The following is a 25,573-nucleotide window of genomic DNA, read 5'->3' on the forward strand; positions in this document are numbered from 1 at the left end:
CTACAATGCACATTTGTCCACTTGGGCCAATGAGGGAATTTGTTTGGCTTGAATGGTTATATTGGATGTAAGAATTTTATTTTGCTTCTTTTGGAAAGGAGTGGTGGGAATTGAGAAAAAATAGTTTTTATCGATTGAAAAGCTAAAAGAAGAAATTAATAAACATTTAAAAAAAGAAAATGGATTCTACATGTTAAAGGCATTCCTCCATTATGACCCCCATGATGACTTCCACATACATACTCTTCAAAAGAGCCCTGGGCAAGAGAGATTGCAAGGATTTCACAGGTGGGGAAACTGAGGTACAGGACAAAGCAATTGACTTTTCTAAAGTCACACAATCAGGCAATTGCACAGCCTGGGTGCTTTCCATGGTGCTGAATTTCCTCCTGTGCAAGAATACTCCAATCCTGAGGCTGTTTCCAGGATACCACAGGACCTGCCTGGGAGGGGAATGAGAAGCTGAGCCCATCAGATCGGGGAAGGCACCTGGAGAGAAACGAACTGAGCCAAAACATTGGAAGACGTGGCATGGGGAGAGCAGGGATTATGTTGCTCCGCTTTGTCCCAGAAGACAGCACCAGGAACTGTTGGGGGGGGGGGGCAGGGGCAGATTCTTCCTGAATATCGAATGAGATGATGTTTGTGAAGTCTTAAAGCACAAGGTTTGTCATCAATAACGATGATAATGACAACAATAATACAACAAAGAACTTCTGATGGTGGGTTCTGTAGGTGGTTCTGGCTTCAGGTGAAGTTTGGCCTAAAGCATCCATTTCCAACACTGAGACACTTGGATTCTCAAAGCAAAAGTGTGCACCGGAATGGGCCAGACGCTCATGGCGACTTTCGCACACATGAAACTCTGTGCTGTCCTGACTGGTACTGAATTATTTCCCCTCTGGCTTATTTGTAAGAGAATCTGGGACGAGTCACAGTTTTAAGGGAAGATGTGAAATTCACTAGCGATGCCCGACTTTGAGCATTGAGCTAAATGCATCCTACAACTCACAGGGAAATCATGCATGACAACTGAAGATCCCGGAGCCCCAGGAGGGCTGCAGGGTGAACAAGCCCCTCAGTGTCATCATTAGTCACATACATTTAGATTCTCAATGTCAAGTTTAAAGCCTGCTTCCTCCAGAGTCTTCCTGTCCTTCAAAATTCAATTGAAGTCTAGTACTCTTCCAGGAGCTTTCCCCAGCTGGCCCACTCCCTCAGACTTACCATGCCCCTCTCTGGTGCCCCTGGGACCTGGAGACAGGAGACCTAGGATCACATCTACCTGGGAAGCTTCTCAGCTGGGTGGTCCTGTGCACGATCCTATGACCTTTCACCCCCCGCTCAGATGGATTTCCCCTAATTCTCCTCTATAGGGAAACTGGCTTCCCTGCTGCTCTTCTACCCGTCCTTCCGCCTTTGCCCAGACCATCCCACCAATGCTCTCCCTGCTTCTTGCAAAGCATAGCAGCTTAGATCCACAAACAGTTATTAAGTGCCTACTGTTTGCTAGGTGTCAGGGATGCAAACACAAAAAGGAAGCAGACTCTGTCCTCACAGAGCTTACATCCCACTAGATGAAGACAACGTATAAAGACGGGTATTCTCAAAGTCTTAGTGCAATTGTAAACTATAGCATGAAACTCTTGGGACATGCTGTATAAGTACATATATAACAAATACAAGTTAATTTGGGAAGGAGGCATTAGTAGGCTTCACAATCCATTTAGTCCTATACCTTCCTTCCTCTTACCCCAAATTTTGTTGTGTTTCCTTTTTGTGTATTTTTTTGTGTGGACTTATCTGCACATATATTGTGCCCTCGAGGTAGAATGTAAGCTCTCTGAGAGTGGGCAATAAATGTTTGTCTTCTGCCTCTGACACTAAGCAAAGGGTCTAGCTGCCTTGTGTCACTTAATACATGTTTATTTGCTTGATTTATTGGACTTCCCACAAGTTTTTCCCTTTATTGACCTCTAATCTCAGCTCCTACTTATATAATATAACATTTGATGATCTAACTCCTATGGAGTTGGAAGGATAAATATGCCCATTCCTGTTTAACAGATAGTATAATTGAGGGCTGAAATGTTAAGGGATTCCCCCAAGTCCCTTAACTGGTGAATGTCACAACCAGGTCCAAGACTCCTGATCTTGCCCATACACCCACTGAAGGCCCCCTCTGGTCTGTCCTTGTTGCAGGAACTCTTTCAAGTTAACATTTATAAATTAATGGGAAAATGCTCATTTTCTTTGTTCTTTCTTCCAGGGACAAGTTAAAGGACCATTATCAAGACATCAACCAGGCCATTGGGAAATTGGACAAACATAAAAGTTCCGTTATCTCCCTGAACGAGTTACACAGACTCTTGCAAGAATATCATCCAAACATAACGGAAGAGGAGATAACGGCAATGCTCAAAAGGTCTCTCTAACTTGTCTCTTGTAGCAGAGGATGATCCTCCTTCCTTCGCACAGTCACTGTGGTAATTGAGGGTGCTCTGACCTTCTCAAAGTGGGCCCAGTCTCCTCTGAGGCTGATTGGGGCCCCCAATGTGGGCCTAGCCTTCACTGAGGCTGATTGAGGCCCCTCTTAACTTAGTAGAGATCTCTTGAGAGTTGCTGACATTATGTGGAAAAGTCTCTCTGAAATGGACCAGTTACTCATCTACCTCAAGCAAGGCCCTGGTCCTCCTCTTGAGTCTTCTTTTCTCCCAATAGAGCTAAATAGACTCCATCTACTCCTTCTCTTCTACATTTCTTTCCTCCTTTTTCTTCTTCTTCCTCCTCTTCTTTTTCTCCTCCTTCTCCTTCTTCTCCCCCTCCTCTTCCTCCTTTCCCTCCTCCCTCTTCTCCTTTTCTCTCTTCCCATAAAGAGAAGGAAGAAAGTGCTGTGTGAGATCTGAAGAGAACATCATGGACAGAGTGGGAATCGTGATTGACTTTCTGGAGGAGGTGGGATTGGAATTGGGCTTTTAAAGGGTGGTAGAAACCCAAGATTCTTATATTATTGAGAATCGCTGTGGTATGTAGTGTCCACGGTAGATGCTTAATATTTGTTGGTGCACTAGTTTATTGAGTAGACAGGGAGAATTAAGGCCATTGCAGAACAGGGGTTTCCTTCAGTGTAGATTAGGGTTGGACCAAGTGACCTTGGAAGCCATTTTCAGCTGTCCCAGGACTCTGGTTTTCACCTCTGGGTGCCTCCTGCAGGCCACCATGTTATCATTTTTGTCTGAGTCCCCCCTCTGAAGCTTATGGAAGCCTTTCTCCAGAATAACCCTTGGAGGACTGAGCGGTGCACGCAGGGTGATCCCTCTTTGACAGAGATACCCATGAGGCTTCTCAGTGTCGGGAGGAGTGGAGGCAGGCCACTAGCACTGTGGGTGGCACCCCTGGGCTGAATAAGAGCCTTACTCCGGGGCAGCCTGGATGGGTTGTGATCTGCATGATGGAGAAAGCATTCACAACAAGGAGCTCGTTAACCTACCGGAGCACTTTTTAATTCTAATAAAAGCTTGCCTTTTTCTATCCCTTTATAACATGCTAGTTAGTAAGTGTCAGAACGTAGGGTTCAAAGCCAATCTCCTAATTCCACATCCCCATTCCCGACCCTTTCATTGTTAAGGCACCGTCTCAAACTAACCTACAGAGCTCTCATTTTCCTTGTCCTATCTCTTAAAGGGTGTGTTTTCATCTATTTCTTTAAAGGGAGCTTCATCCTCAATGTGTGGATCCCTGACCCACAAGTTCTGGCCTAAGTGAACATAAGATCACCTACTTCCCCAGAGCCAGACCCGATGCCTTTTTGACCAGAACCCTGCCTGGCCTATCTTCTAAAGACTTGATCAACTTTTTCATGAATTACTGCCCTAAAAAGGAATCTGTCTCTCCAACAACATTTGTTTTTCTCAAAGCCCTCCTGATTAAACTATCTCTTTATCTGTAATTATCTGAGCATTCTTCTTTCCTGGGTCCAAAATAGACTTTTCCCTCAATAATGCAAAGGCAATTAGCATATGCATTTGATTTTATTACTAAATTTTAATACCAACTTGGCAATTTATCTTTTCGATGAAATACTGTTGATTATTCTTTAGTGCTCTGTCATTGGCGCTTTAGCCAGCTCGAGCCTGGCAATATGGAAGGCTGCTCTGCAGCTGTGGGGATAGAAAATAAAGTTCCACGTTGTTTACTTGGAGAAGCAGAGACTCGGCAATAGTTTTCCATTCCTTCCTGCTCCCTCATCCAGCCAGCATTTATCAAGCACCTACATCAGTGCCAGGCACTGATGAGAGAAGACCAAAGAGACAAAGTTGCCTTGCAGGGTGTAATGGGCAGATTCCTAAATATGCAGGAGTTGGGAGGGGAAGGAGAGCATTAAATAAGAAGGGCACTTGGACAGCCTTGAAAAGAACTAGGGCTTCTTAAGAGGTTGGAGTGAGGCCGGAGAGCATTTCAGACTAGAGGTACAACCCCATGCAAAGGCCTCTGCCATGGGAGGTGGAAATCTGATTTGGGGAGAAGCACGAAAAGCTTGAAAAGCCAAGTGGGGCACAAGATTATGCAAGCCTTTAAATGTCAGGTGGTGGATTTTGTATCTTATCCTAGTGTAAGTGGGGGCTGTGGAGTTTATTGAGTAGAGGAGAAGGAAAGAAGAAGAAGAGGGAATAAGCATTTATGTAATACCTGCTGTATGCCAGACACTGTGCTAAACACTTTTTTTTCTACAAATGTTATCTCATTTAATCTTCACCACAATCCTTTGAGGCAGGTGCCATTATTGTTTCTATTTTATAATTGAAGAAACAGGCAGATAGAGGTTGACTTGCCCAGAATCACATAGTTAGTAAGTTGTAGCACAGAGAATTCTGTACTTTCCAAATATCAATTGGATGGAGGATGAATTGGGATAAGACTGGAAGCCAAATAACCTTTATTTCAAATCAACTATTAGTTCAAATGAGATTGAAGGGGGTCACAAATGGGGGGATAGATGATGATAAGCGATAGAGCTGGGAACTGTGGAGGCAGAATCAAGCCTCCATGCCATTTTATTCAATGCATCCCTCCCTCCATCTTCCATGGTGGACATCCCCAATGTGCAGTTGGAATTCATCTTTCTATATTACAAGAGATCCTAAGCTCCTGAGGGAATGGGCTGATTTCTTTTTTTCTTTTCTTTTCTTTTTTTTTCTTTTTTTTTTTTTTCTTTTTTGCACACCCAGAGTGCCTGAGCGCTCTATAAATGCTTTTGAATGAACTGACACTGGGTGTTGATTGTATCAGGAAGCAGCAGTCCATTACTTTTTATTTCTTGCTCTCACTTCTTAGTTGTAGGAAAGATCACGATGTTGCATTAGGGTAGCCTACAAGACATCCCAGTGGATCTGTCCAGAAGGCCCTTGAAGCTCAGGAGAGAAGAGGCTGGAACTAGACTTAGGAGCCATTTTCATAGAAATGGTTTCCTATTGCTCCTTCCTTCAGAAAAAAAAAAGAGACAAAGCAAGAGTTCTGCCTGCCTGGTTGAGCAGAAGGGAAGAAAGGGTTGGAAGAGGAACAAAACCAAGTGTTTGTTTCCCTTCTCATTGGGAGGGAAACACAACAAGGTCCAGAGAGAGCCCCCCAAAGACCTCATCCAGAGACCACACTTGCTCCCTCAGACCTTGATTTTAGTTGGGTTAAACAATCTTAGTTCTCTCCTTCCTTGACAGAATTCAGGTTTATTCAACTCCTCACAAGCTGGAGGCAATTTCTTACTTTCTGCCTTCCAAACCAGCCACCTTTGAAGGTCAGTTTGAGTCAAAGAAGTCTGATACATGACAGAAAGCCATCCCCTTCAGTCCTATTGACATTCTGCTTAAGATCTTGTTTTCCGAACTGATGCCAAGTTGGGGGGACGAGATCCTGGAATGATAGATTCAGTGCTGGCAGCACCTAGCCCCATTGTCTCACACTCTAAACAGCAAGTAGGTAGCAGAATTATTTTAATGTCTTTGAGGCTGGCTAGTCAGGCTCTAGAGCCCTACTCTATCCACCCTTGTATTTCTCTGTCATCCTTTGGTTCTCCAAAATTGTGATTATTCTTTTTAAAAATTCATCTTTATTTTATTTTCAATTCTAAATTCTCTTCATCTTCCCACACCCAATGAGAAGGCATGATACATACATACATATTATATATATATATAATATACATGCACATATGTATATCTAGTCATGTAAAACAAATTCCCTTATCAGTCATATCCACATCCCTCAAAAGAAAGAAAAGAAGGAAGAGACAAAGAAAGGAAGGGGGGGAGGGGAAAGAGAGGGAGGGAGGGAGGAAGGAAGGAAGGAAGAAAAAAAGGAAGGGAGAAAGGAAGGAAAGAAAGAAGGGAGGATGGGAGGAAAGAGAAAAGTAAAGGAGGGAGGAAGGGAGGGATGAAGGAAGGAAATATGCTTTAACAGATTTTATCATGTGTCCTTTGCAATTGCTGTTGATCATTTTGTTGATTTAAGTCTTTCATAGTCAATTATCTTCACAAAGTTGTTGAAATTATGATTCTTAGGAAATCCTAGAGTTCTAAGTCTAGAGCTAGAAGGGACCTCAGAGATATCCAGTCCAATTTTCTCATCTTACAGAAAAAGAAATGGAGACCGCAGGTCACCATTAGTAAGCATCAGCAGAGTCAGAATTTAAAGCTCTGCTTCCAAAGCTAGTGCCATTTTCATTGTGTCATATTGTCTCTCCATCATGGGATTCCATGTAGGAAGATATACAATGCCAAGTTCATTATCTTATTTGATTGTTCAAGCACTCCTTCAGAGTTAAGCTATATAAGGATTGTTCCCATTGCACAGAGGAGAACACTGAGTCTCAGGGAGGGAAATTGGTCAGCCAGCCAGAGGTTGGCAGTACCAGCTCAGAAACCCTGTTCTTGCTCCACATTCATTCATTCATTCATTCATCCATTCACCAAGTCTTTTCTAAGTAGCTTTTGTGGCTAAGGAAGATCATGGGAATCAGAAAATAGTCCCTGCCCTCAAGGATCTTACTCTACAATCTTTCTAATTCAACCTCTGAAAAGTGGGCAGTATGATGGATATTAAAAAACATGGATACAGGGTCAAAGGACCTGGTTTCGAATCCAAACAGTCTCCTTCCTGAGTAACCTTGATGAGTAAGCTATTTAGCCACTGGGGCCCCAGGTTTCTCATCTGTTGGACTCAATGACATCTAAGGTCACTTCCCGCCCTGAGCCCTCTACTCTTGGGCTTCCCAGGGTCCCTTTTAGCTGTAAATATGATGAGTGACAGATTTGGGGCTAAAATGGGTTCTCTGCTCCTCAGAGAATTGGGAGAGAAATGAGAGTACATTTATACATGGATGTCTATATTTAGATGCACAACCAAATGGATTTTTTTTTTGAGAAACTACTAAACTGCCGAGTTTCTGGTTGTAAAAAATATTTTTGAGTATTTTCTGCCAGGGTTTTGAGAGCAAAGTTTGGCAATGTCAGTTTCAAGCTTGGAAGAAAAGCTTTTTAAAAGGACTTTAACTTGGATTCTCACCAGTCACTAAGCTTTGCCAATTCAATCTTCCTTCAAGGTGTCTCTTAAATCTGTCCCTTCTTTCTCCCAGCCCCGGGCCTAGTTCAGCCTCTCATTATTTCTCACCTGGATGTGGACGTAGCTCCTTAAGAGGTGACCCCTAGTTTTTTGTTTCTCCAGTCCACCCAAGGCACAGAATCAGATAAATTACCCTAAGAATTTGAAGGGTTCCTCTAGTCCAACCCCATCATTTTCTCTTTTCTCTCCTCTCCTCCCCCTCTTTCTGTCTCTTCCCTCTCCCTCTGTCTCTCCACTCCTTCCCTTTCTTTTCCTTCCCTTTCCTGTTTTTTTGGACTTGGTTTATGATTTTATCAGGGTTGGGAACTCCCAGTGAAGACCATGGAACCACCAATGTGAATCAATACCTGTTCTGATTTTATGCTCCGGAGAACTGCGAGGGGGCCGTTGCCGGGGTCACCAGCTGACGTGTCCAAGGCCCTTTCAGGCCAGCCGTCTCCTCACCGAACCATGTTGGGAGCCCAGAGAAGCCTTAGCTGGGCCAGCCCTTCTCCCCAGATTTCCTGATTCTGAGTCCTAATGCTGCTGTGAGCAGATACCAGTATAACGGCAGCCTCGCTTATTTAGTGCCACCTGTATGCAGGGCTCAGGTCCAGGGACAAGAAAGTCGATTACAAAGAATCATGTTTACCAAGAGAGGTTTTAAAAACCAAGTTCACAGATCCTAGTTTAAGAACATTTGTTCTGACAAAATGTCTTGTAGTTGTAGGTAAAAGAGTAGGGGTAGAAATATGTGTGTGGGTGTGCGTGTGTGCTTGTATATGCACGCATGGGTCTCCAGCTAGAAATGAATGGTGACAGAGGAGAATGAGCGTGTTGCTGACCGCCATATTGCAGGAGGACTTGCCTTGTGCTCCCCAGGACATTTGTCCGGCACATGGCAGCTTCTGAGGCTTCTTTGTGTGTGTTTCTCCCTCTAGCTTGGGGATCGCCTATAATGATAATCTCATCTACTATCACGACTTCCTGAAGGCACTTGAAAACTTGAAACCTATCAAGCCCCATTCCAGGGAGAAGGAAGAGCCTCAGCCAGTCAGCTTCTCAGCCCTGACTCCCGAACAGGCCCTGAAGAAGATGAAGGAAATGGTCACCATGAACTGCCACGCATTCTGCAAGGTACTGCCCCTGCCCCCTGCCCGTTCCAGGACTCGCTGCCCTGGCTCTGGCTCTCGCCCTCCCCCTCCTGGCAACCTCGACGTGCTCCATCCCCCATATCCGTGGTGCTCCATGGCTTCTAACATGAGTCTCCGGTGGGCTAGGGGAGCCAAAGGAGATGGGACCAGAATGCACTCCAGTAGGAGGCCCGGCTCTCAAAGCTCACAAATACACTCTTTTTTGTTCCTAGAATGCTACAGGGCTTGGACTGCCTAATAATTAAATTGCTCTGGTTGACAGTGCCTAATGGTATAGGCTGGAGGGGGCCCCAGAGTATCCACACTCCCACAGGGTTTCAAGGGGTCTGACACCACTCGGGGCTCTTTTTGCTTCATATAGCCAAATGCCCCTGTATTCTTCTACTGGTCTGATTGCTGATTGGATACCAGATCCAATCCCATTTACTGCTTCTCTGGTCTCTCAAAAAGCCAGACTAATGGGAAGAGCACGAAATCTGGAGTCAAAACACTGTTTTTATACCTGCCTTAGCTGCTTGGCTCTGTGACCTTGAGCAAAGTAATTTTCCTTCCCTGAGCCTGAGTTTTCTCATCAGACCCTCCTCTATTCAGATCTCAAAGTGACTTTTGGTTTTTTTCAAATTCTTTAATTAAAAAGAATGATTATATTTTATTTTAACATTCATTTAAAATTTTTAAGTTCTCAATTCTCCCCCTCACTCCTGACCTCCTGCAACCCATTAAGAAGGCAAGCAGAATGCTATGCATTATACAGACAAAATCATGCAAAATGTATTTCTATATAGATCTGCAAAAACCCCAAAATAACCAAAGATAATTTAAGTAAATGAAAAATTCTGCTTCAGTTTGCATTCAGAGACCAAGAGTTCTCTGGAGGTAGTCAGCGTTTTTCATCATGGGTCCTTTGGAATTTTCTTAATCATTGGATTAATCAGAATAGCTAAATGATCTTTGTTCAGTAAAGCTGTTACTGTGCACAAGGTTCTTTGTAGTTGGCTCACTTTCCTTTATATCAGTTCATATAAGTCTTTTCAGGGTTTTCTGAGGGCATCCTCATCATCATTTTTTATAGCACAATTGTATTCCATCACAAGCATTCCCCAATTGGTGGGATTTCCTCAATTTCCAATTCTTTGCTGCCACAAAAATAGCTGCTGTAAATATTTTTTGGTGTGTGAATCCTTTTTTCTTTGATCTCTTTGGGATATGGACTTAGTAGTGATATTTCTGGTTCAAAGGGTATGCACAGTTCTAAATTGTTCTCCAGGATGATTGGAGCAGCTCACAACTCCCACCAAGAGTGCATTAGTATCCTTTCTTTTTCATATTCCCTCCCCATTATATTTTTCTGTCATATTAGACAGCCTTTAAAGTATGAGATGATACCTTAGAGTTGTTTTAATTTGCATTTCTCTAGTTAATACCAATTAGGTCATTTTTATAAATGGCTTTAATTTCTTTATCTGAAAACTGCCTGTTCATCTTCTTTGACCAGTTATCAGTTGGGAATAGCTCTTGTTTTTATAACTTTGGCTCATTTCCTTATATGTTTGAGAAAAGTGGCTTTAATCAAAGAAATTTGCTGTAAATTTTATTCCTCCATTTCCTGCTCTCCTTCTAGTTTTGGCTGCATTGATTTTTGTTTGTGTGAACCAAAGTCTGGGTCTGACCATGTCGCTACCTTTCTCAACAAACTTCAGTGGCTGCTAGGGCCTTTAAGTCCAATATAAATGCCCTTTTTGGTGTCTGTAGCCCTTCATAACCTGGATCCTTCCCACCTTCTGAATCTTGTTCACCTCCCTTCCCACCTCCTATTCTTGGATTTAGTCCCACTGTCGTCCTTGCTGTTCCATAGACAAAATTCTCCACCTCCCAGTAGTGCACATTCCTACTGAATGCCTTCCATACCTGGAAGGTTCTATCTCTACATCTCCACCTATCTCCCTTCAAATCCACAGAAATTCCACCTTCTTTTATTGGATTGGGAAAGGCTTCTACAGGAATCTTTCTTAGGAAAGGCTTCTAGAAGAAGACCTCTTCATCCAGAGCCTCCCCCATGCATTATCTCCAACATCTCTGGTCACCATCTGCTCTGTACAGTCACTTGTATGTTGTGTCCCTGTGACCATGAGCTCTCGGGGAGCTGAGGTTTTGCTCCTTCCCTTTCCCTAGCACTCAGCCCAGCACCAACACAGAGTACTGTCACCTTGACTTGAGAAATAAGGATGTTGGACTGGATTGGTCCTTGCTGGCTCTGGCTGCAGGATCCTGTCGTGATCAACAGTTTCTAGGATGCATATGGGTTTCCTTTAGGAGGAAGATGGCAGCTTTCTGGGGTCCCTTTTGGCACTCCTGAATTTGCTCCTGTGAGCTGGGTACAAAGAGGAAGTCCTGGGGATCCATTCTCCTGTTGCACTGGAAGCTTCTCCTCTCAAGGATTCCAGATCCTCAGGGTAGCTTAACTGCCATTTCTTTCTTTAGAGAGAGATACTCCAAGAGTATTGTGTTCAGTTTGGCCCAACCCGGGCCCACAGAAGGCCAGCCTGAGGAAAGCAAAGGGCATGTCTACCTTGGCTTGCCCCAATTCGGGCACCTGATAGTCTGAGCCTGAGATTTCTGAAGGTATCAGATCCCTGCCTGGTCAGCCCGTCAGGGCTCAAGGTGGGTCTGACTTCCTGCAGGGTCCATGCAAGGCACCGGTTGCTGTCTGGACGCTACTCCAGGTGACCGCACTCGGGCTCGGGAGGGGCTTACTTACCCTGCTTCCAGCTTAGGACAGTTAATACCTCTGCCTGTTCCTTGCTTCTAAAGGATCCCATGCATCTCGCAGAGCGCTGTCTCATTACTCCTACTTTGCAAGTGGGGAAACCGAGGCAGCATGCTTGTTCCCCCCATCTGTGAGAGCATCAGAAATAGAACTTGGCCTCAGTCTCATTTGCTTCACACTGATCAGCCTGTTTGGGAATCAGGGATGATTTCTGACCATGGGCTCAATCTCTTGAAAGTTGTCTGATAATACTCCTGCTCTCCTGCTCTGGGGTTTCCTGAATATCAATTTGTGGGGGCTTCCATCTTGCGATTTCCTGGAAGACCTGGCAGAGTGGAGAGAGTACCAGCCTTGTCATGAATCTTGAACCCCTCTCTGTGACCATCATTGGCGAAGTGAACTTGGGGGGGAGGGAGATCACCTCCCTCTTTTGTAAATTCTGGGACTCTATAGAACTATGAGCTATTTGTCTAAGTAAATGAAGATTTCTCCAAATGGGATTATGGATTAACTTTGTAGTGTATTTTTGCATGGCTCTTTCCTCCCTTAGAAATAATTCTGAAATCTGTGCCTGCCTCTGACAGGTATGCATCCTTTTTTTTCTTTGCCAGGCATTTTCTGCATGTGATAAAGAAGATACAGGCATAATCAAAGCATCCGATTTTGCACAGGTCATAAAAGATTTATGCCCTAAGCTCAAAGACTCTCAGTATTCTTATGTGCTGAAGAAATTAAGACTTCATCTCAACACCCACATAAACTGGAAATTTTTCCTCCGGAACTTCCCCTGTTTCTTTGAGGAGGTAAGAATGTCAATGAAATGTGCACCACGTTTGTCAAAATACTTTCTAATGATTGTTTAAAATAGGAGGGGATGGACTAATAGCATCAGGGAATTCTTAATGCGCAACGAGTCTGGCTTTCATGTTGGACCATTGGAAAGTGAATGTGCACTGTTGGTGGGCAGAGAGTTTTTCAGAAATGTTTCTAATCATGGAGTCTCAGCATGAAAGAGACCTCCAAGATTATTAAGTTATCCTTAATAACTTAGAAACACAGGATTTCCTAATCTCTAAGTACGTTGGCTCTTAGAATTTCAATTGCTTCATTTATCATCTGCATTTAAAAAAAGGGAATGTCACTGTCAACAGTTATACATAGTGTTCAACCAATTAGGAGCTAGCCATTGACTTTTTCAAAAAAGTATTATTTATTTTTAACATCTTTTTCTATTTGAATTTTGAGTTCCAAATTCTCTCCCTTCCTCCTCCCCCTCTCCCACTCATGGATAAGGCAAGCAATAGGATATCAATTATATATGTGAAATCATGCAAAACGTTTCCATATTAGCCATATTGCAAAAAAAAATTAAGGAAAAGTGAGAAAATGATAGTATCTGTGCTCAGTTACTTCTGTAATCCTTGGTTGTCTCTCTGGAGGTAGAGATAATTTTTTTTTGGTTGTGAATCCTTTGTAAATTGAAGGCCTGAAGCCTGAATGAGGGGTCGGGGCAAAGATGGAGATGTGGACGTTTTCTGAGAGAGAGGAGCTGCAGATTGCAGGTAGTGTAACAGGATGCCTTCACCAGGGGCTGGAGAGAGAAATCATCCTAGGGAAGGGAAGGCCCAGGTGAGGGGTCTGAGGAGGAGCAGAAAAGTGCAGCTATAGGCCATGGAGGTGGCTGAGGTGGATGTGGAGGGAGAAGGGGCCATTGGCAATCTTGGTAGGGCCTGGCTTGGTAAGTGGTCCAGACCACTGCAGCGCCCTAATGGTGTCAGTGCTATTTACAGGGGATGGGGGGCATCTCTGGGCTTCCCCAAGCATCCCAAACTCACAGCCTGGGAATAATGTAGAGATTGGGGAAATGGAAGCACATTGGCTGGGGAAGGTAAAAATACTCTCCTGTGGGACCTCATCATAGCCATCCTCAGCTATCCTGTCCAGGAAAGGACGGGACAGTTACTCAAGATTAATGTGACACTCATCCCCCAGTGGGATGCAACCAGAGTGTGGGGGTTCCACCAATCATTCTCTGGATGACTTGTGAGACGCTGTCTCTTGGGGCCTTAGTTTAAAATGGGGACGATAGTGATGATCACAGATGATCACATTTGTGCCACTCACTCCTGGGAGTTGGAGTTGTGTTGGAAACTGCGATGAGCCTTAGATCTGCATTATACAATTACACCCAGACAACAAGATGAATGCTACTCCTAAGCCGCCATCTTGTCATGAAGTTAGTCATATTCACAAATGAACTAGGCTATGGGGCAGAGGGAGCCAAGTGAAATCCATCCTTTTTATTCTGGCATTTAAAAAATTGTCCATTTAAAATGAATATTACTACATTTTCTTCCTCTCTTCTACCCATCCTCTACTCAGTAAGAAGGCAAGCAACATGATATCAGTTATACATGTGAAATCATGAAAAACCTATTTCTGTATTAGCCATATTACAAAAAGTAAGAAAAACAAAGAAAGAGAAAATTATATTTCAATTTGCACTCAGAGTTCATCAGTTCTTTCTCCACTTTAGAAATATGACTCAATTTTCTACATATTTGAGAATTGAGGCCTTTATTAGAGAAATTTGCTGTTTTTTAAATATTACTTTATTGTCTATGGTACTTTTACCAAAATGAAGTTTTCCTGATTTTCTGTTTTAATTAGCTTAAATTTTTTTTGAATTTATTTTGTCTTTTGCTTTTGCTTTATCTGAGATCATGATTGCTACCTCTGCTTTTTTTTTTTACTTCAGCTGAAGCATACTAAATTCTACTCTAACTTCTTATATTTTAACTATATGTGTGTATATATTTTTCTATTTGAAGTGCTTCTCTTGTAAACAACATATTGTTGGATTCTGGGTTTGAATTAATTTGCTATCTGCTTCCATTTTATGGGTATGCTCATCCCATTCACATTCACAGTTTTTCTTACTGTGTATTTCCCTCTATCTTATTTTATTCTGGAGGCAGCATGAGGGAGAGAAAAGAGAGCTGAATTTGAAAAAGACAGTGGGTTTGGGTTCCAATCCTGACTCTGGACAAGTCACTTCTTGGAGTCTCATTTTTCCTTCTGAAAATGATGGGGTTGGGTTAGGGCCTTCAGATAGGGTCCAAATCCTCCCTAGAAGGTCTTCCCAACATGCTGGAGGCCATCCCTGGCTCCCTGGGCAGCATGCGGGCACCCTCCTGTTCTCATGCTATGTCAGAACTGTGGTTTTAGCTGCTGCCCTAGAGGGACCCTCACAGGGCTTCTCTGTGGCTTGCCGATGATACCCTCCCTTTCCCAATTTCCTCCCCCATAGAATGTGAACTCCTTGAGGTCAGGGTCTGGCTTGCTTTTTATCAGAACTTGGCACAGTGATTGACACTCAGTATGTGCTGAATTCATACATGTTTTCCATATTTCCTGTGTTACCAGGAGAAGCTTCCTGAGGGCAAGCTCTGGGTGTCGCTCCCCTAGTGTAGGAATCTGTGATGGCTCCTGAGGTGAAGGCTAAACCACCATAAGTCACTGTTAAATAGGATCGATTGGATTGGAGGAAGGAGAAGAGAGATATAGAGATGGAGAGTATCATTTAGCTGTGTATCAGCTGCCCTATTTACCAGTCCCTCTGTTCTTCCCTGAAGAACAAGCAACTGACTCTTGGGTGAGGTTCCCTTCCCACCTCATCTCAAATGAGAGATACTTTTCTTTCCTTTTTTTTTTTTTTAAACATCATGACCCAGCAGAAACTCATCTGCAGCCTTTCTACTTTTTTCCCCCCAATTTTATTGCCATGGAAGTAATAGGCTTTTGAATGAAACCATCCATTCCATCCTTAGGGTAATTAAATGGATCATAGAATGTCAGAGCTGGCGCCTGCACCCTTGCTCCCATTTGGCAGATGAAGAAGCAAAACCCCAGGAAAGGTGAATTGATTTGTAAGCCTCTGAGTTAGAAGGCACTGGGACCCCAATGCCACATCCCACTCCTGGGAAGTCATAGACCTGTCCTTGGGGGACCAATGGGAGCCTTACCTAGATGCTGCTTTATGCCCGAATTTTTTTAATTAATTATTTTAAAAAAATTTTTTTCCCTAATTTTTTAAAGGGAAAAAATACAGTTCTGGTCAATATACTTCTGCTACACCTCCAGAGAGAAAAGAAGTTTAGAATTTAGTTTTCCCACTGGGCAAGATCTCATAAACCTCCTCAAGATGTCTGTAATCTTTTATTGCCTTCATCTCTTTCTATGGGTTGCCAATGGTGTTGCTTAGATTTTTTTTTTTACAGTAAGTGGTACACTGTCTATGTATTTTTAAAGAGAGTGAAAGAGGGGGTGTGGAATAACTCTTAATAGAGGGGCAGTCCTGGAGATTCTAATGAGCTAGATGGAGTCAGGGGTGCCAATCTGTCGCAGTGATGACACACTTAACGCGTCCCTCAGAGGCTGCAAGCTTCAGATAGGATGTGAATGATTTAAAGATCGGTAGCTTCCTCTGCTATTTCCCTTCCTGCTCCCCCAATAGATTCTTTTTTTTAAATTAATTTTTATTATTATAACATTTTCTTTGACCGTACATATTCATAGGTAATTTTTTTTTTTTTTTTTTACATTATCCCTTGTACTCCCTTCTGTTCCAAGTTTTTCCCCTCCTTTCCTCCACCCCCTCCCCTAGAGGGCAGGCATTCCCATACATATTAAATATCTTATGGTATATCCTAGGTACAATATATATGTGCAGAACCAAATTTTGTTGTTGTTGTTGTCCCCAATAGATTCTTGAAGTGACCATGTTTCATTTTTATACTTACAGGATTTAAGCACCAGCATACAGTGGGTGCTTAATGAATGCTTATTTGATAGATTGATTCAGAGGAAGGCTTCTCTTTTCTCGGCCTTAATTTGCTCCCTTGTAAGATGAGTGGGGGTTGGGCTGGCTGGGCTGGTGCAGGCAGGGATGTACTGGAGCCAGTGGAAGCCCAAGTTGGGAAATATTCAGTGTGAGCATTTACACCTTGAAAGTCACAAACATAACAAATCTGGGCTTGATTGTTTTGTGGGTGTCTAGATGTAATATTAATAATGTATATTAAATTGAAAAAACCTGTTGTGCATACAAAGCTGGTTGTGAAACATTCACTAGCAAACCAATGCCTACAAAGCTGGTTGTTAAACATTTTGGGCTGAGGGCTCTACCAGGTTTATGACTGAGGGAATATAGAAGCTGATTTTCTCAAATTCCTCCCTTTTTTCTGGCATGAGCTTGGGCTCAATAAGTTCTAGGGTCCTTTATTGCTGTGAAATTCTTTGATTCATTTGTTAGAGTTACCTTAGTTCTGACCCTTAACTGAATCTGGGGCAAGACTCCTTCACGCTTGGATCTCAGTTTCCCTATTTGTAAACAAAGAATAATGCTCAGAATCTATGTGGTCATTTAGTCTCTGATCAGAGGAAATCTTCTCATGAGGATGGAAACCTATCCCCTCCTTAGAGAGCCGATTTCATCTTCAGGCTACTCTCATTGGAAGTTTTTCCTTTCATTCCAATTCCATTTAAATTCGTTCTTGCAGCTCCCCCCTAGCTCTGTTCACCCCATTTTCCTTCAGATCCCTGGAAGCTGTGGTCTTGCACATCCTCTCACTCACAGTTCCCTCTACCCATCCTCATGTGTGGGAGTGGGGTGGGGTGCCAGTTCTTTCTTTACTGTGGATATTTATATCATATTTATATTATTCTCATAAAATACAACCCCTACAGGTGAACACAATGCTATAGAGAGGACTAGTGACCTGGACAGGTGGCTCAGCAGAGCCATGTATGACCTCGCTTGCTCTGGACACTGCTGCTCAATACTTGCCACTGTTGAGTCACTAAATTTTCACTCTGATAATACGATCGGATCTGCATCTAGCCAGACTTCCCACATCTTTTATTTATGAAATTGATTTTTTGAACCCAAGAATAGAACTTTTCATTTATCTTAATTCCATTTCATCTTATTGAAGCCAGTCCATATCTAGCCTATTGATGTATTTTGGGGATTCTGTCATCCAATACTCCTTTTATTCTGTTCCTATGAAAAAAGATCCAGTTCGAAGGGGTGAGTCCCATTCTTGGGAACACAAGGTGCTGTTTCCTCCTAAGATTTTCTTCTAGGAGTAGAGACAGAGGAAGTGAACAAGCATTTATTAAGCTCTTATTGTGTGCCAGAGATTGTGGTAAGCATTTCATGATTCTCATCTCATTTGATCCTCACAATCCTGGCAGGTAGATGCTATTTTGCAATTGAGGAAACTGAGGCAGCAGATGAAATCACTTGTCCAAAGCCATGCAGTCCCCAGGCAGACCTGAGACTACCCATCTTGCTTGTGGATATAATATGATATATTGCATGATATAATCAGGTAGTGGGGCCCAAGTGCAAAGGGGGCTGGTGATTCAGTCCTAACTCTGTCTCCTGTCTTTTTGTGCCTCAGTCTCCTTTTTGGTAAAATCACATGTTTCCTCCCTCAGAGTACTATTATGTAAGTCACGTTGTGTGCCATGGAAAGAATTATGATGATGACTGTTGTCTCCTCCTCCTTACCCTTTTTATTACTAGGAGTGACTGCACAATTGCATTTCTTTTGAGCCTTTGTTTACTAGGTGCCTACTGCATTACTCTAACGTGATGAGAACTGTTAGTAGCAGTGGGATAGCGTGGATAGGACAGTGGCCTGGGGAATCAGCAAGCCGGGCTTAGACACCACTTGGAGCCATGTGAAGCTGGGTCACGGTCTATCTGCTTGTGAAGAGAAGGGTCTGGGGGGTGACTCTAAAGCAAGACCCTCTCCTCCTCGGATCCTCTGACTGGCTGACTCGGCCATGAAGGGCAATGGGCCCCTTTTTACCAGATGATGATGGCACGGGTAACTTGGCTCTTCCTGGCCAGCTGGCAAGCACATGGGGGATGGGTGACCGACCTCGTGTTGGACTTGCCCAAGCACTTTGCTCATAGCAGTTCTTCGAGGTGAACGGATCATTGATTTATAGCAGACGGGCCCTCAGAGGCCATCTAGGCCATTGGATCCAGCTGCTGCCCCTTTCCCAGAAAGGCCTTCAATGGCGAATCTCCTTGAGCTCACAGGCAGTGACTGGGGAACTAGATGTGGAGTTCAGCTCTCCAGACTTCAGACCCAGACTTCTTTCAACAATGATCTGAGAAGTCTTTTTTTTTTTTTTTTTTTTAAATTTCCATTCTTCGGGTTGGACACTACAGCTAGGGCACAGTGGGGCTGAAAGCCCCAGTCTCTCATTCAGGGTCCTACTCTTGTAGCCCCTTGCTGCCGGGCTTCTTCTCCCTCCCCCCAACTCTCCCCAGGGAGAAGGCCCTGCCTGGAGGAGCCCCACACACCCATTATTTTCATTTGTATGTTGGGGATGGTTTGTCTTTTTTTTTTTTTTTTTTTCTTTTAATGACAAAGCTTTTTTTAAACTGCTGTTGTTTCTTTAAATTCCCATTTCTTCCTGGTAAATACAAATGAAGATACAGTACAATTAATTTGCTTTCTAATCAAAATATTTGATCAAATGAAGCAATTTTTCAATTCTTAGAAGCAATTACCCCATTCTTCAGGAGGGAGGAGAAGGATTCTTTCCTGAGTGATTCCAATTAGGATTCTTGCTACCTGCTGGTGGCTGGCCTCTGCGGAGTGGAAGCTTTCTTCCATCCCCCCCCAGCCCTCCATACACACATCTGAGATATACACAGATATATGCACTTAAAAATGGACACAGCTACATCTTTATATGTGTGTATAATGTATACGTGCATGTATATGTGTGCATAGTGCACACATGTGTACGGATGCGTGTGTAATGCATATATATGTATGTATGTGTGGATAATGTATACATGTGTGTGAGAGTATATGTAATATATAGATATATACATGTGTAGGTGCAGGAGCACATGTGTAATATACATGTGTGCATAATGTATACACATGTGTATGTGTGTATAATATATGCATGTATGTGAGAATGTGTATAATGCAAATATATGTTCGTGTGAGTATGTATATAATGTATAGATATATGTAGATGTGCAGGAGTGTGTGTATAATATATGTGTGTATGTAATGCAAATATATGTATGTATGTGAGAGTGTGTGTACAATGTGTAGATATATGTGTGTGTGTGTAGGAGTATGTATATAATAGATATGTGTGTATGCATAATGTATACATGTATGTGCATGTGTGTATACTGTATGTATAAATATATGTGTATATGTATGATGTAGGTGTGCATGTGTGTGAAAGCATGTGTGTGTATAATCCTAACCCTGAAATTCATGAATCACGCAGTTTAATTAGTAAATTGTACCCTTTATGACTGTCAAACTCATGTCCTGGAAAGGTTTGTATCCCAGAATTCTAGAGTGGGCATATACAGTGATAAGGCAGCAGCTTGCTCCCTGTCCTCGTCCCCATCTCCCCATGATTAAGCGGGTCCCCCGGTTGTATCTGGGATGCCAGAGATAGAAGGTCCCCGGGTCCCCCAAACACACCTCTCCTTTCCCATGGGAGGAAGTAGCCTGGAGGAAGAAGGGGAGTTGGAGTCTCTCAGTAGTCAGTGGGCCAAGGGGATAAGTGCCAGCCGCCTCCTGGGTGACCATGCTTTGGGGTCCAAAGTCCCACCTCCTCCCGTTCCGTGTAGGTCTTGTTCAAAGGGCTCTGCAGAGGCCGGCTCATCCCCTCCCCTCATTTCTCAGGGGATGCATGGATGGGCAGAGAGGCTAGTTATCCACTATCCGTCTCACACAGGCTGTGAGTGACCCAGTCAGGATCTGAGCCTCGGCCCTCCTTCTCATCATTTCAAACGGCCTCTGAGGTTGCTGCCAGGACATGCTTCTGTGCCATCTGGTTGTTCCCCTGTCTGGCATTCCCCATGCCCATGCTAGAGTGGGCAGTCTGGGAGTGAAGTGGATCAAAGTGAATTGAAGTTAAAATAGGTGCTCATGGCCGGATCCTTTAGGGATCATACATCAAAGTGGGCCTCTGGTAACCGATTCGGTCACGGAAACCATGAGCCCATTTGTAAGCAGCCACTCAGGCAGAAAGATCCACTTTCTCCTGAAAAATCCAGACAAGAGATGAGTGGTTGTGGAATTTAGATGCATCATCCCTTTTATTTGGCATGGCGAGACAGGCCCAGGCCACGAGGGGCTTTGGATACTTGAGAAAGGGCTTTGAACCCTGGGGAATGGCGGCAGACCTCCAATGGACTTTGCCAGCTTTATAATCTTGGGCATGAGAAGCAAAATAGAGACTAGCAGAGATGCAAGGGATCTTAGAGCGGAAGTTGTAGAGCTGGGAGGGCCTTAGAACATGGGGTGTCAGTGCCAGGAGGAGGCTTAGAACGGGGAATGGTCAGAAGGAAGAGACGGACCTTAGAACTGGTGATGTGGAAGTCGGGAAGAACCTAGAAAATAGAATGTTAGAGCATAGAACGCTCTTAGAACCCAGGATCTCAGAGCTGGGTGCAACCTTAAAACACAGAGTCGAGCTGAAGGCCTTCCAGTTGGACTATATGTTCTACGTCTCATTTCCCGGAGAAGACAAAAGAGATGCAGAGGGAAGTGACCTGTTCTACCTCACAAGCGTGGGGTGGACCCGAGTCTCTCCCTGTCCTTCCTTGTAGCAAAGCCACTTGGGATGTTTCCTAGAGAAGCCTCACAGTCTGGCCAGCGTGCTTGGAATAGAATTCCATAAATTCTCTTAAAATGAATGGAAATCCCCTGAAAATGTCTTATAAATAGGTCTTAAGCCTAAAATTCTGCTAATAATTTTATTCTAACTGCTTAAGAAGTAAGGAGCTGCTCCTTGCTTGTTGGCCCATTGTTGACGGGAAGCAAGTGGGGAGGCCCAGGGTGCCGGAGCTCGCGTGAGCCAGTGAGCACCCGCCACAATACAGACCTGCCTCCCACATCTGCATGCTCAATCCCTCTCCTCATATTTCTTCTCTTAATAATACAGCTGTAGCTCCTATCCTGAGGGGACTTTTTATGTAAAGCGTAGTTAATATTGGAAAGTGTTATTTGCATCTGAAGATGGTGGTGTCTTCTCTGATTAGGAGAAGCATTCCGTCTAGTCAGGGAAAAAGCATAATTTTTTTCCATTCAGATATAATGATCCCGGGAGAAGTGACAGAGAAATGATCGGGCCAGACCAGCAGCCATCTGCCGTTCCCGGCATCGCCTCCCCCTCGGAGTGCGGCAACGGCGAGACAGGCTGGGGGGGAGGGCTGCACAGGAGGACCCACAAATTCCCCTTAGAAGAAATCTGACTCAGGCAAAATCCTCCCAGGGCCAACAAGAGCCTGGAGAAACGTTAGATGACATAACAGAAGCGCCCATCGACCGAGCCTGTGAGGATCACCCCCATTTTATGGAGAGTTCTCATGGGCTCATGTTAGGACTTTGGGGGTCACTATGTTCAGAAGTCCTCATTTGATAGATGAGAAGGCTGACCTTAAAGTGACCTTCCCAAGATGGTGGAGGCAGGCGGCAAAACGGGCTTGGATCTAGGTCCCTTACTTCCAGGTCTGGTCTTGTTTCTATAGCACTATACACTTGATTGAATGGAGATGTGTTCCTTAAAAATGAGCTAGAAAAGTCCTTGAGTTTCAGTTCTCAGATCAATTAGATTTCAAAGCATCTGTTAAGCACACATTTATAAGGATGGGGGTGATGGGTACAAAATATGGCGGCTGGAAAGGGTAAGTTGGAGCAGGTTTGGAGTCCAATGTAGAGTCGTGTTTAGTAGGAAAGCTAGTCTGGAGCCTAGCTCTGGTCCAGAGGCCTTGAGTGTCAAGCTAAGACGCTGCTAGTTTATTTTAGGCTGAAGGTTTTTGGGGAGGGGAGGACTGGGGGGAACTTTGCCAAGAACTTCCCCAAGGGTAGGGGGAAGCCCATGGCTGCGGGTCACGGGGCTCAAGGAGGACCTCAATTTGGGCAGTGAGGATGCTATGAGGATGCACAGTGCTTTACCATAATGGGCTCTGTGGTCTTTCTCTCCCTGGAACTGGGCCTCCAGTCATAGTTCTCCATCTGGTCCATCTCACAGAGGGGAAAATGAGGTCCAGGGACACTGGTTGTTAACCTTAGAAGTGGGGTTTGAACCGCGTCCCCTAAATCCAGAGCTGGGGTCTTTCTGGTGGCTCGAAGGCTTCCTTCCACCAGGCCTGGTGCGACGGTTCTGTGCAGTCATTATCCTTTCCAATGTCCAGTGATGAGGGCGGATTTTGCAGATGGTGCTGAAACCCCTTCTTGCTGTTCCTGCTCTCCCACCCCTGGAGCACCACTGATGAGCCTGACCATTTGTCCCGAGCACGTGATTATAGCTGCTGGGATTCCAGAAGCCCTGAAACCTGCCTGTCCACCATTGGTGCTTTTCCTGATGGCAAAGGCCCGGTGGTTTGACTTTCAGTTCCAAGCATTCATCAAACACGATGCCTTCTGACTGTTGATGCTCTGGGGCGGAGGGGCTGGACCTCGCGGCACCGTCACAATGACCCCAGGAGAGGTGATCATGATGATTTTGATGAAGAAGATGATGATGATTTTGTCCTCCCCTTCTTGGGTGCAGTTCACCTGGGACAAATCACCATTCTGCCCTGTGATGGTTTCTTGTGTAGGCGAATCAAGGGACGGCTTTTTGTAACGGAACAAAAGTGGCTGAAAGCTGATCTTCTGCAGTCCCTGAGAACGTCCCCAACAACCTGTGCGGCAGGCGGGATCGGCGATGACGGCTCTGATTTCTTCCCCTTGCTCTCTAGGTTTTGAGAGCTTTTTATTTGCTGTAGTTTGGAGGCCACATGTATCGAGAATGGCAACTCCTATTTAAAGCGTTGTTCTTTAAATGTTTGTGAATTCGTGTTCCATTTTGGCAGTTTACTAGTGTGATAATAATACTACTTCTATCATCCCATTTTTGGTGTCGTTCCGATAGAAACGGTTCTGGAACAAGTTGCTATTTGACAGTTTTTCTTTTATATTTAATGTGCTGTGGGCAATTATTGCACAAGAGGACAAAATGACTGCTTTTTATCACAGAATAAAAGTAGCGGCTACGATCACAATGAAAGATAGAATAATAAGTCTCCAGGCAGTCTGTTATCAATAACAAGACTCACAATATCTCGGATGGCACAGCATGGTGGCTTCTGGGATTGGAGTTCGGAAGACCTGGCTTCCGGCCCTGCCTCAGACCCATCATTAGGTGTGTCATCTGACTCCTCTGGGTCCCTGATGCTGGTCTGAGGCTAGGTGCCTATTTGCATCAGGGGAGGGAGATTCCACCCCAAGAATTCTCCGTTCCTGTGAAATCCCTCATCCTGAGTCCTTCCATGTCTGGAGCACAGCGCCAGGAAGCAGGTGCTTGGTCAATGCTAGGTGACTGACGACTGGCTCCCACAGTGTGTTAATAATGGGCCCTCGGGCACCTTGTCTAGGGTGTGTACGGCTGAATACTGAGGCTCAGGGATGGAGCAATTGACCTACAATCACAGGCGAATTTCGTGGCTGAGCGAGAATTTGAATCCAAACCTCCTTCCTCCTCTTTGTTGTCCATGCCTGTGTTCGTGTTTGCCATGATTGTTGGGGGGAACCTTTCTTGCTTGGGCAGGTCTTCCAGGAAAGGGGGGCCCCATTTGTTAGCCTCCAAAGGCGGCCTCCTGGGGGGCAGCCTCCACCACCACTGAGCTGAGTCCATTACCGCTTCTCCTTTGTCTAGACTGCTGCCGAGTGGACTGAAAAAATGCAGAGAGCCTCGAGGCCCAAATCTCCCAAAGACCAGTTCTTGAAGGAGATCCTGATGCGCATCCGGGACGTGGTGACCACGCGCTACCTGAACATATCCCAGGAATTTTCCGACATTGATTGTTGCAAATCGAACTTGGTAAACAGAGAAGACTTCAGAATCGTCTGTAATCGTCACTTCCAGGTTCTGAGTGACGAACAAGTAAGACATTCCCCCTCTCTCCCTCTGGGTGTGCTGGGGAGGGGCCGGGAGGTCTCCCGCTAGAGCTGGTACACATACAGTGGGATCTGCTGCCTGACGTGGAAATCGGGGGGCAAAAAAGCAAAGGAGACCATATTGGAGCCTATTACATATCACGCAGAAATGTCAGCTGCCTTATAGTTCTAACAGAGTGGGGAGTAAGGGGAGAGAATTCTCCCTCTCCGGCTCTCAGGTCAAATTAGAGGCATTTAGAAAGTCTGAACCAAAATGACATATACTCACGGATATTCGGGTCAAACTCAAATCTGAGAAACATTTGTAAAGTCTCTGCAGGATGTGCTCGGACCTAGCTCCCGCTTCCATCCCAAGTGCACATGAAGAACCAGACAAAAGCTTCCAGCCCCCCAGAGAGAGGGACAGAGCACCAGGGCGGGGCAGAAGCAGCAGAAGAAGAACTTGGGGAGTCTGGGAGGCCTTGTCTGAAGTAGCGTTCAGGCCTGCCTGGAGAAAGCTGGACAGTGCCCCAGGGGCAGGGCCAAGGCTTCCAGGCTAGGGGAGCCCATGGACACAGGACACATAAAGCAGGGCCAGATGCTGGAGGGGCTTCAGCTCTTGGAGTTCTGAAAGGTTCAGATACCACATTGTTAAAGGACTAAATGAAATTTAGAATTTGTTTTTTAAACTAATTATGGCCAGTCTTCTGCCCATTCCTGTCTTGGGCGCCCTGTGTTAGAATCCTCCAGAAGTCAATGTCTGGGTGACCGTGGAAAATCTTTTAAGTCATCTCCTGTGGCACTTTAGGGTTTTAAACCTTCCCCCTCAGCCCTGCGGGGTAAAGAAGGCAAATATGGTTACCCCCATTTTCAGGTGAGGACTCAGAGACTTGGAGAGAGGAAGGGGCCACCATGCTCAGAGGCTTGCTCGGTGGTGGGATTTGGACTGGGAGAGAAGGCTCAGAGACATGGTTCAGCCTGATCCCCTCATCCTGAGAGGAGGGAAGTGGGTTTCACAAGGTCACAAAACCCCACTAAGCTGGGAGGGACCTCACAGGCCACTGAGTCCA

At 44.6% G+C, this 25,573-nt stretch overlaps 1 protein-coding gene across 6 annotated transcripts in view; it reads left to right on the top strand.

Moving 5' to 3' along the window:
* Positions 1–25,573, top strand: part of EFCAB6 (EF-hand calcium binding domain 6) — a 202,197-nt gene that overhangs the window by 164,593 nt on the left and 12,031 nt on the right. For all 6 annotated transcript variants that reach the window (XM_074271902.1, XM_074271905.1, XM_074271907.1 and 3 more), the window contains 4 exons: positions 2,270–2,425; positions 8,535–8,730; positions 12,126–12,317; positions 24,283–24,510. In XM_074271902.1, the coding sequence (XP_074128003.1) occupies positions 2,270–2,425; positions 8,535–8,730; positions 12,126–12,317; positions 24,283–24,510 (772 nt within the window). The remainder of the gene's footprint in view (positions 1–2,269; positions 2,426–8,534; positions 8,731–12,125; positions 12,318–24,282; positions 24,511–25,573) is intronic.

The sequence above is a fragment of the Sminthopsis crassicaudata genome, chromosome 5 (genome assembly GCF_048593235.1).
Source record: "Sminthopsis crassicaudata isolate SCR6 chromosome 5, ASM4859323v1, whole genome shotgun sequence".
Lineage (NCBI taxonomy): Eukaryota > Metazoa > Chordata > Mammalia > Dasyuromorphia > Dasyuridae > Sminthopsis > Sminthopsis crassicaudata.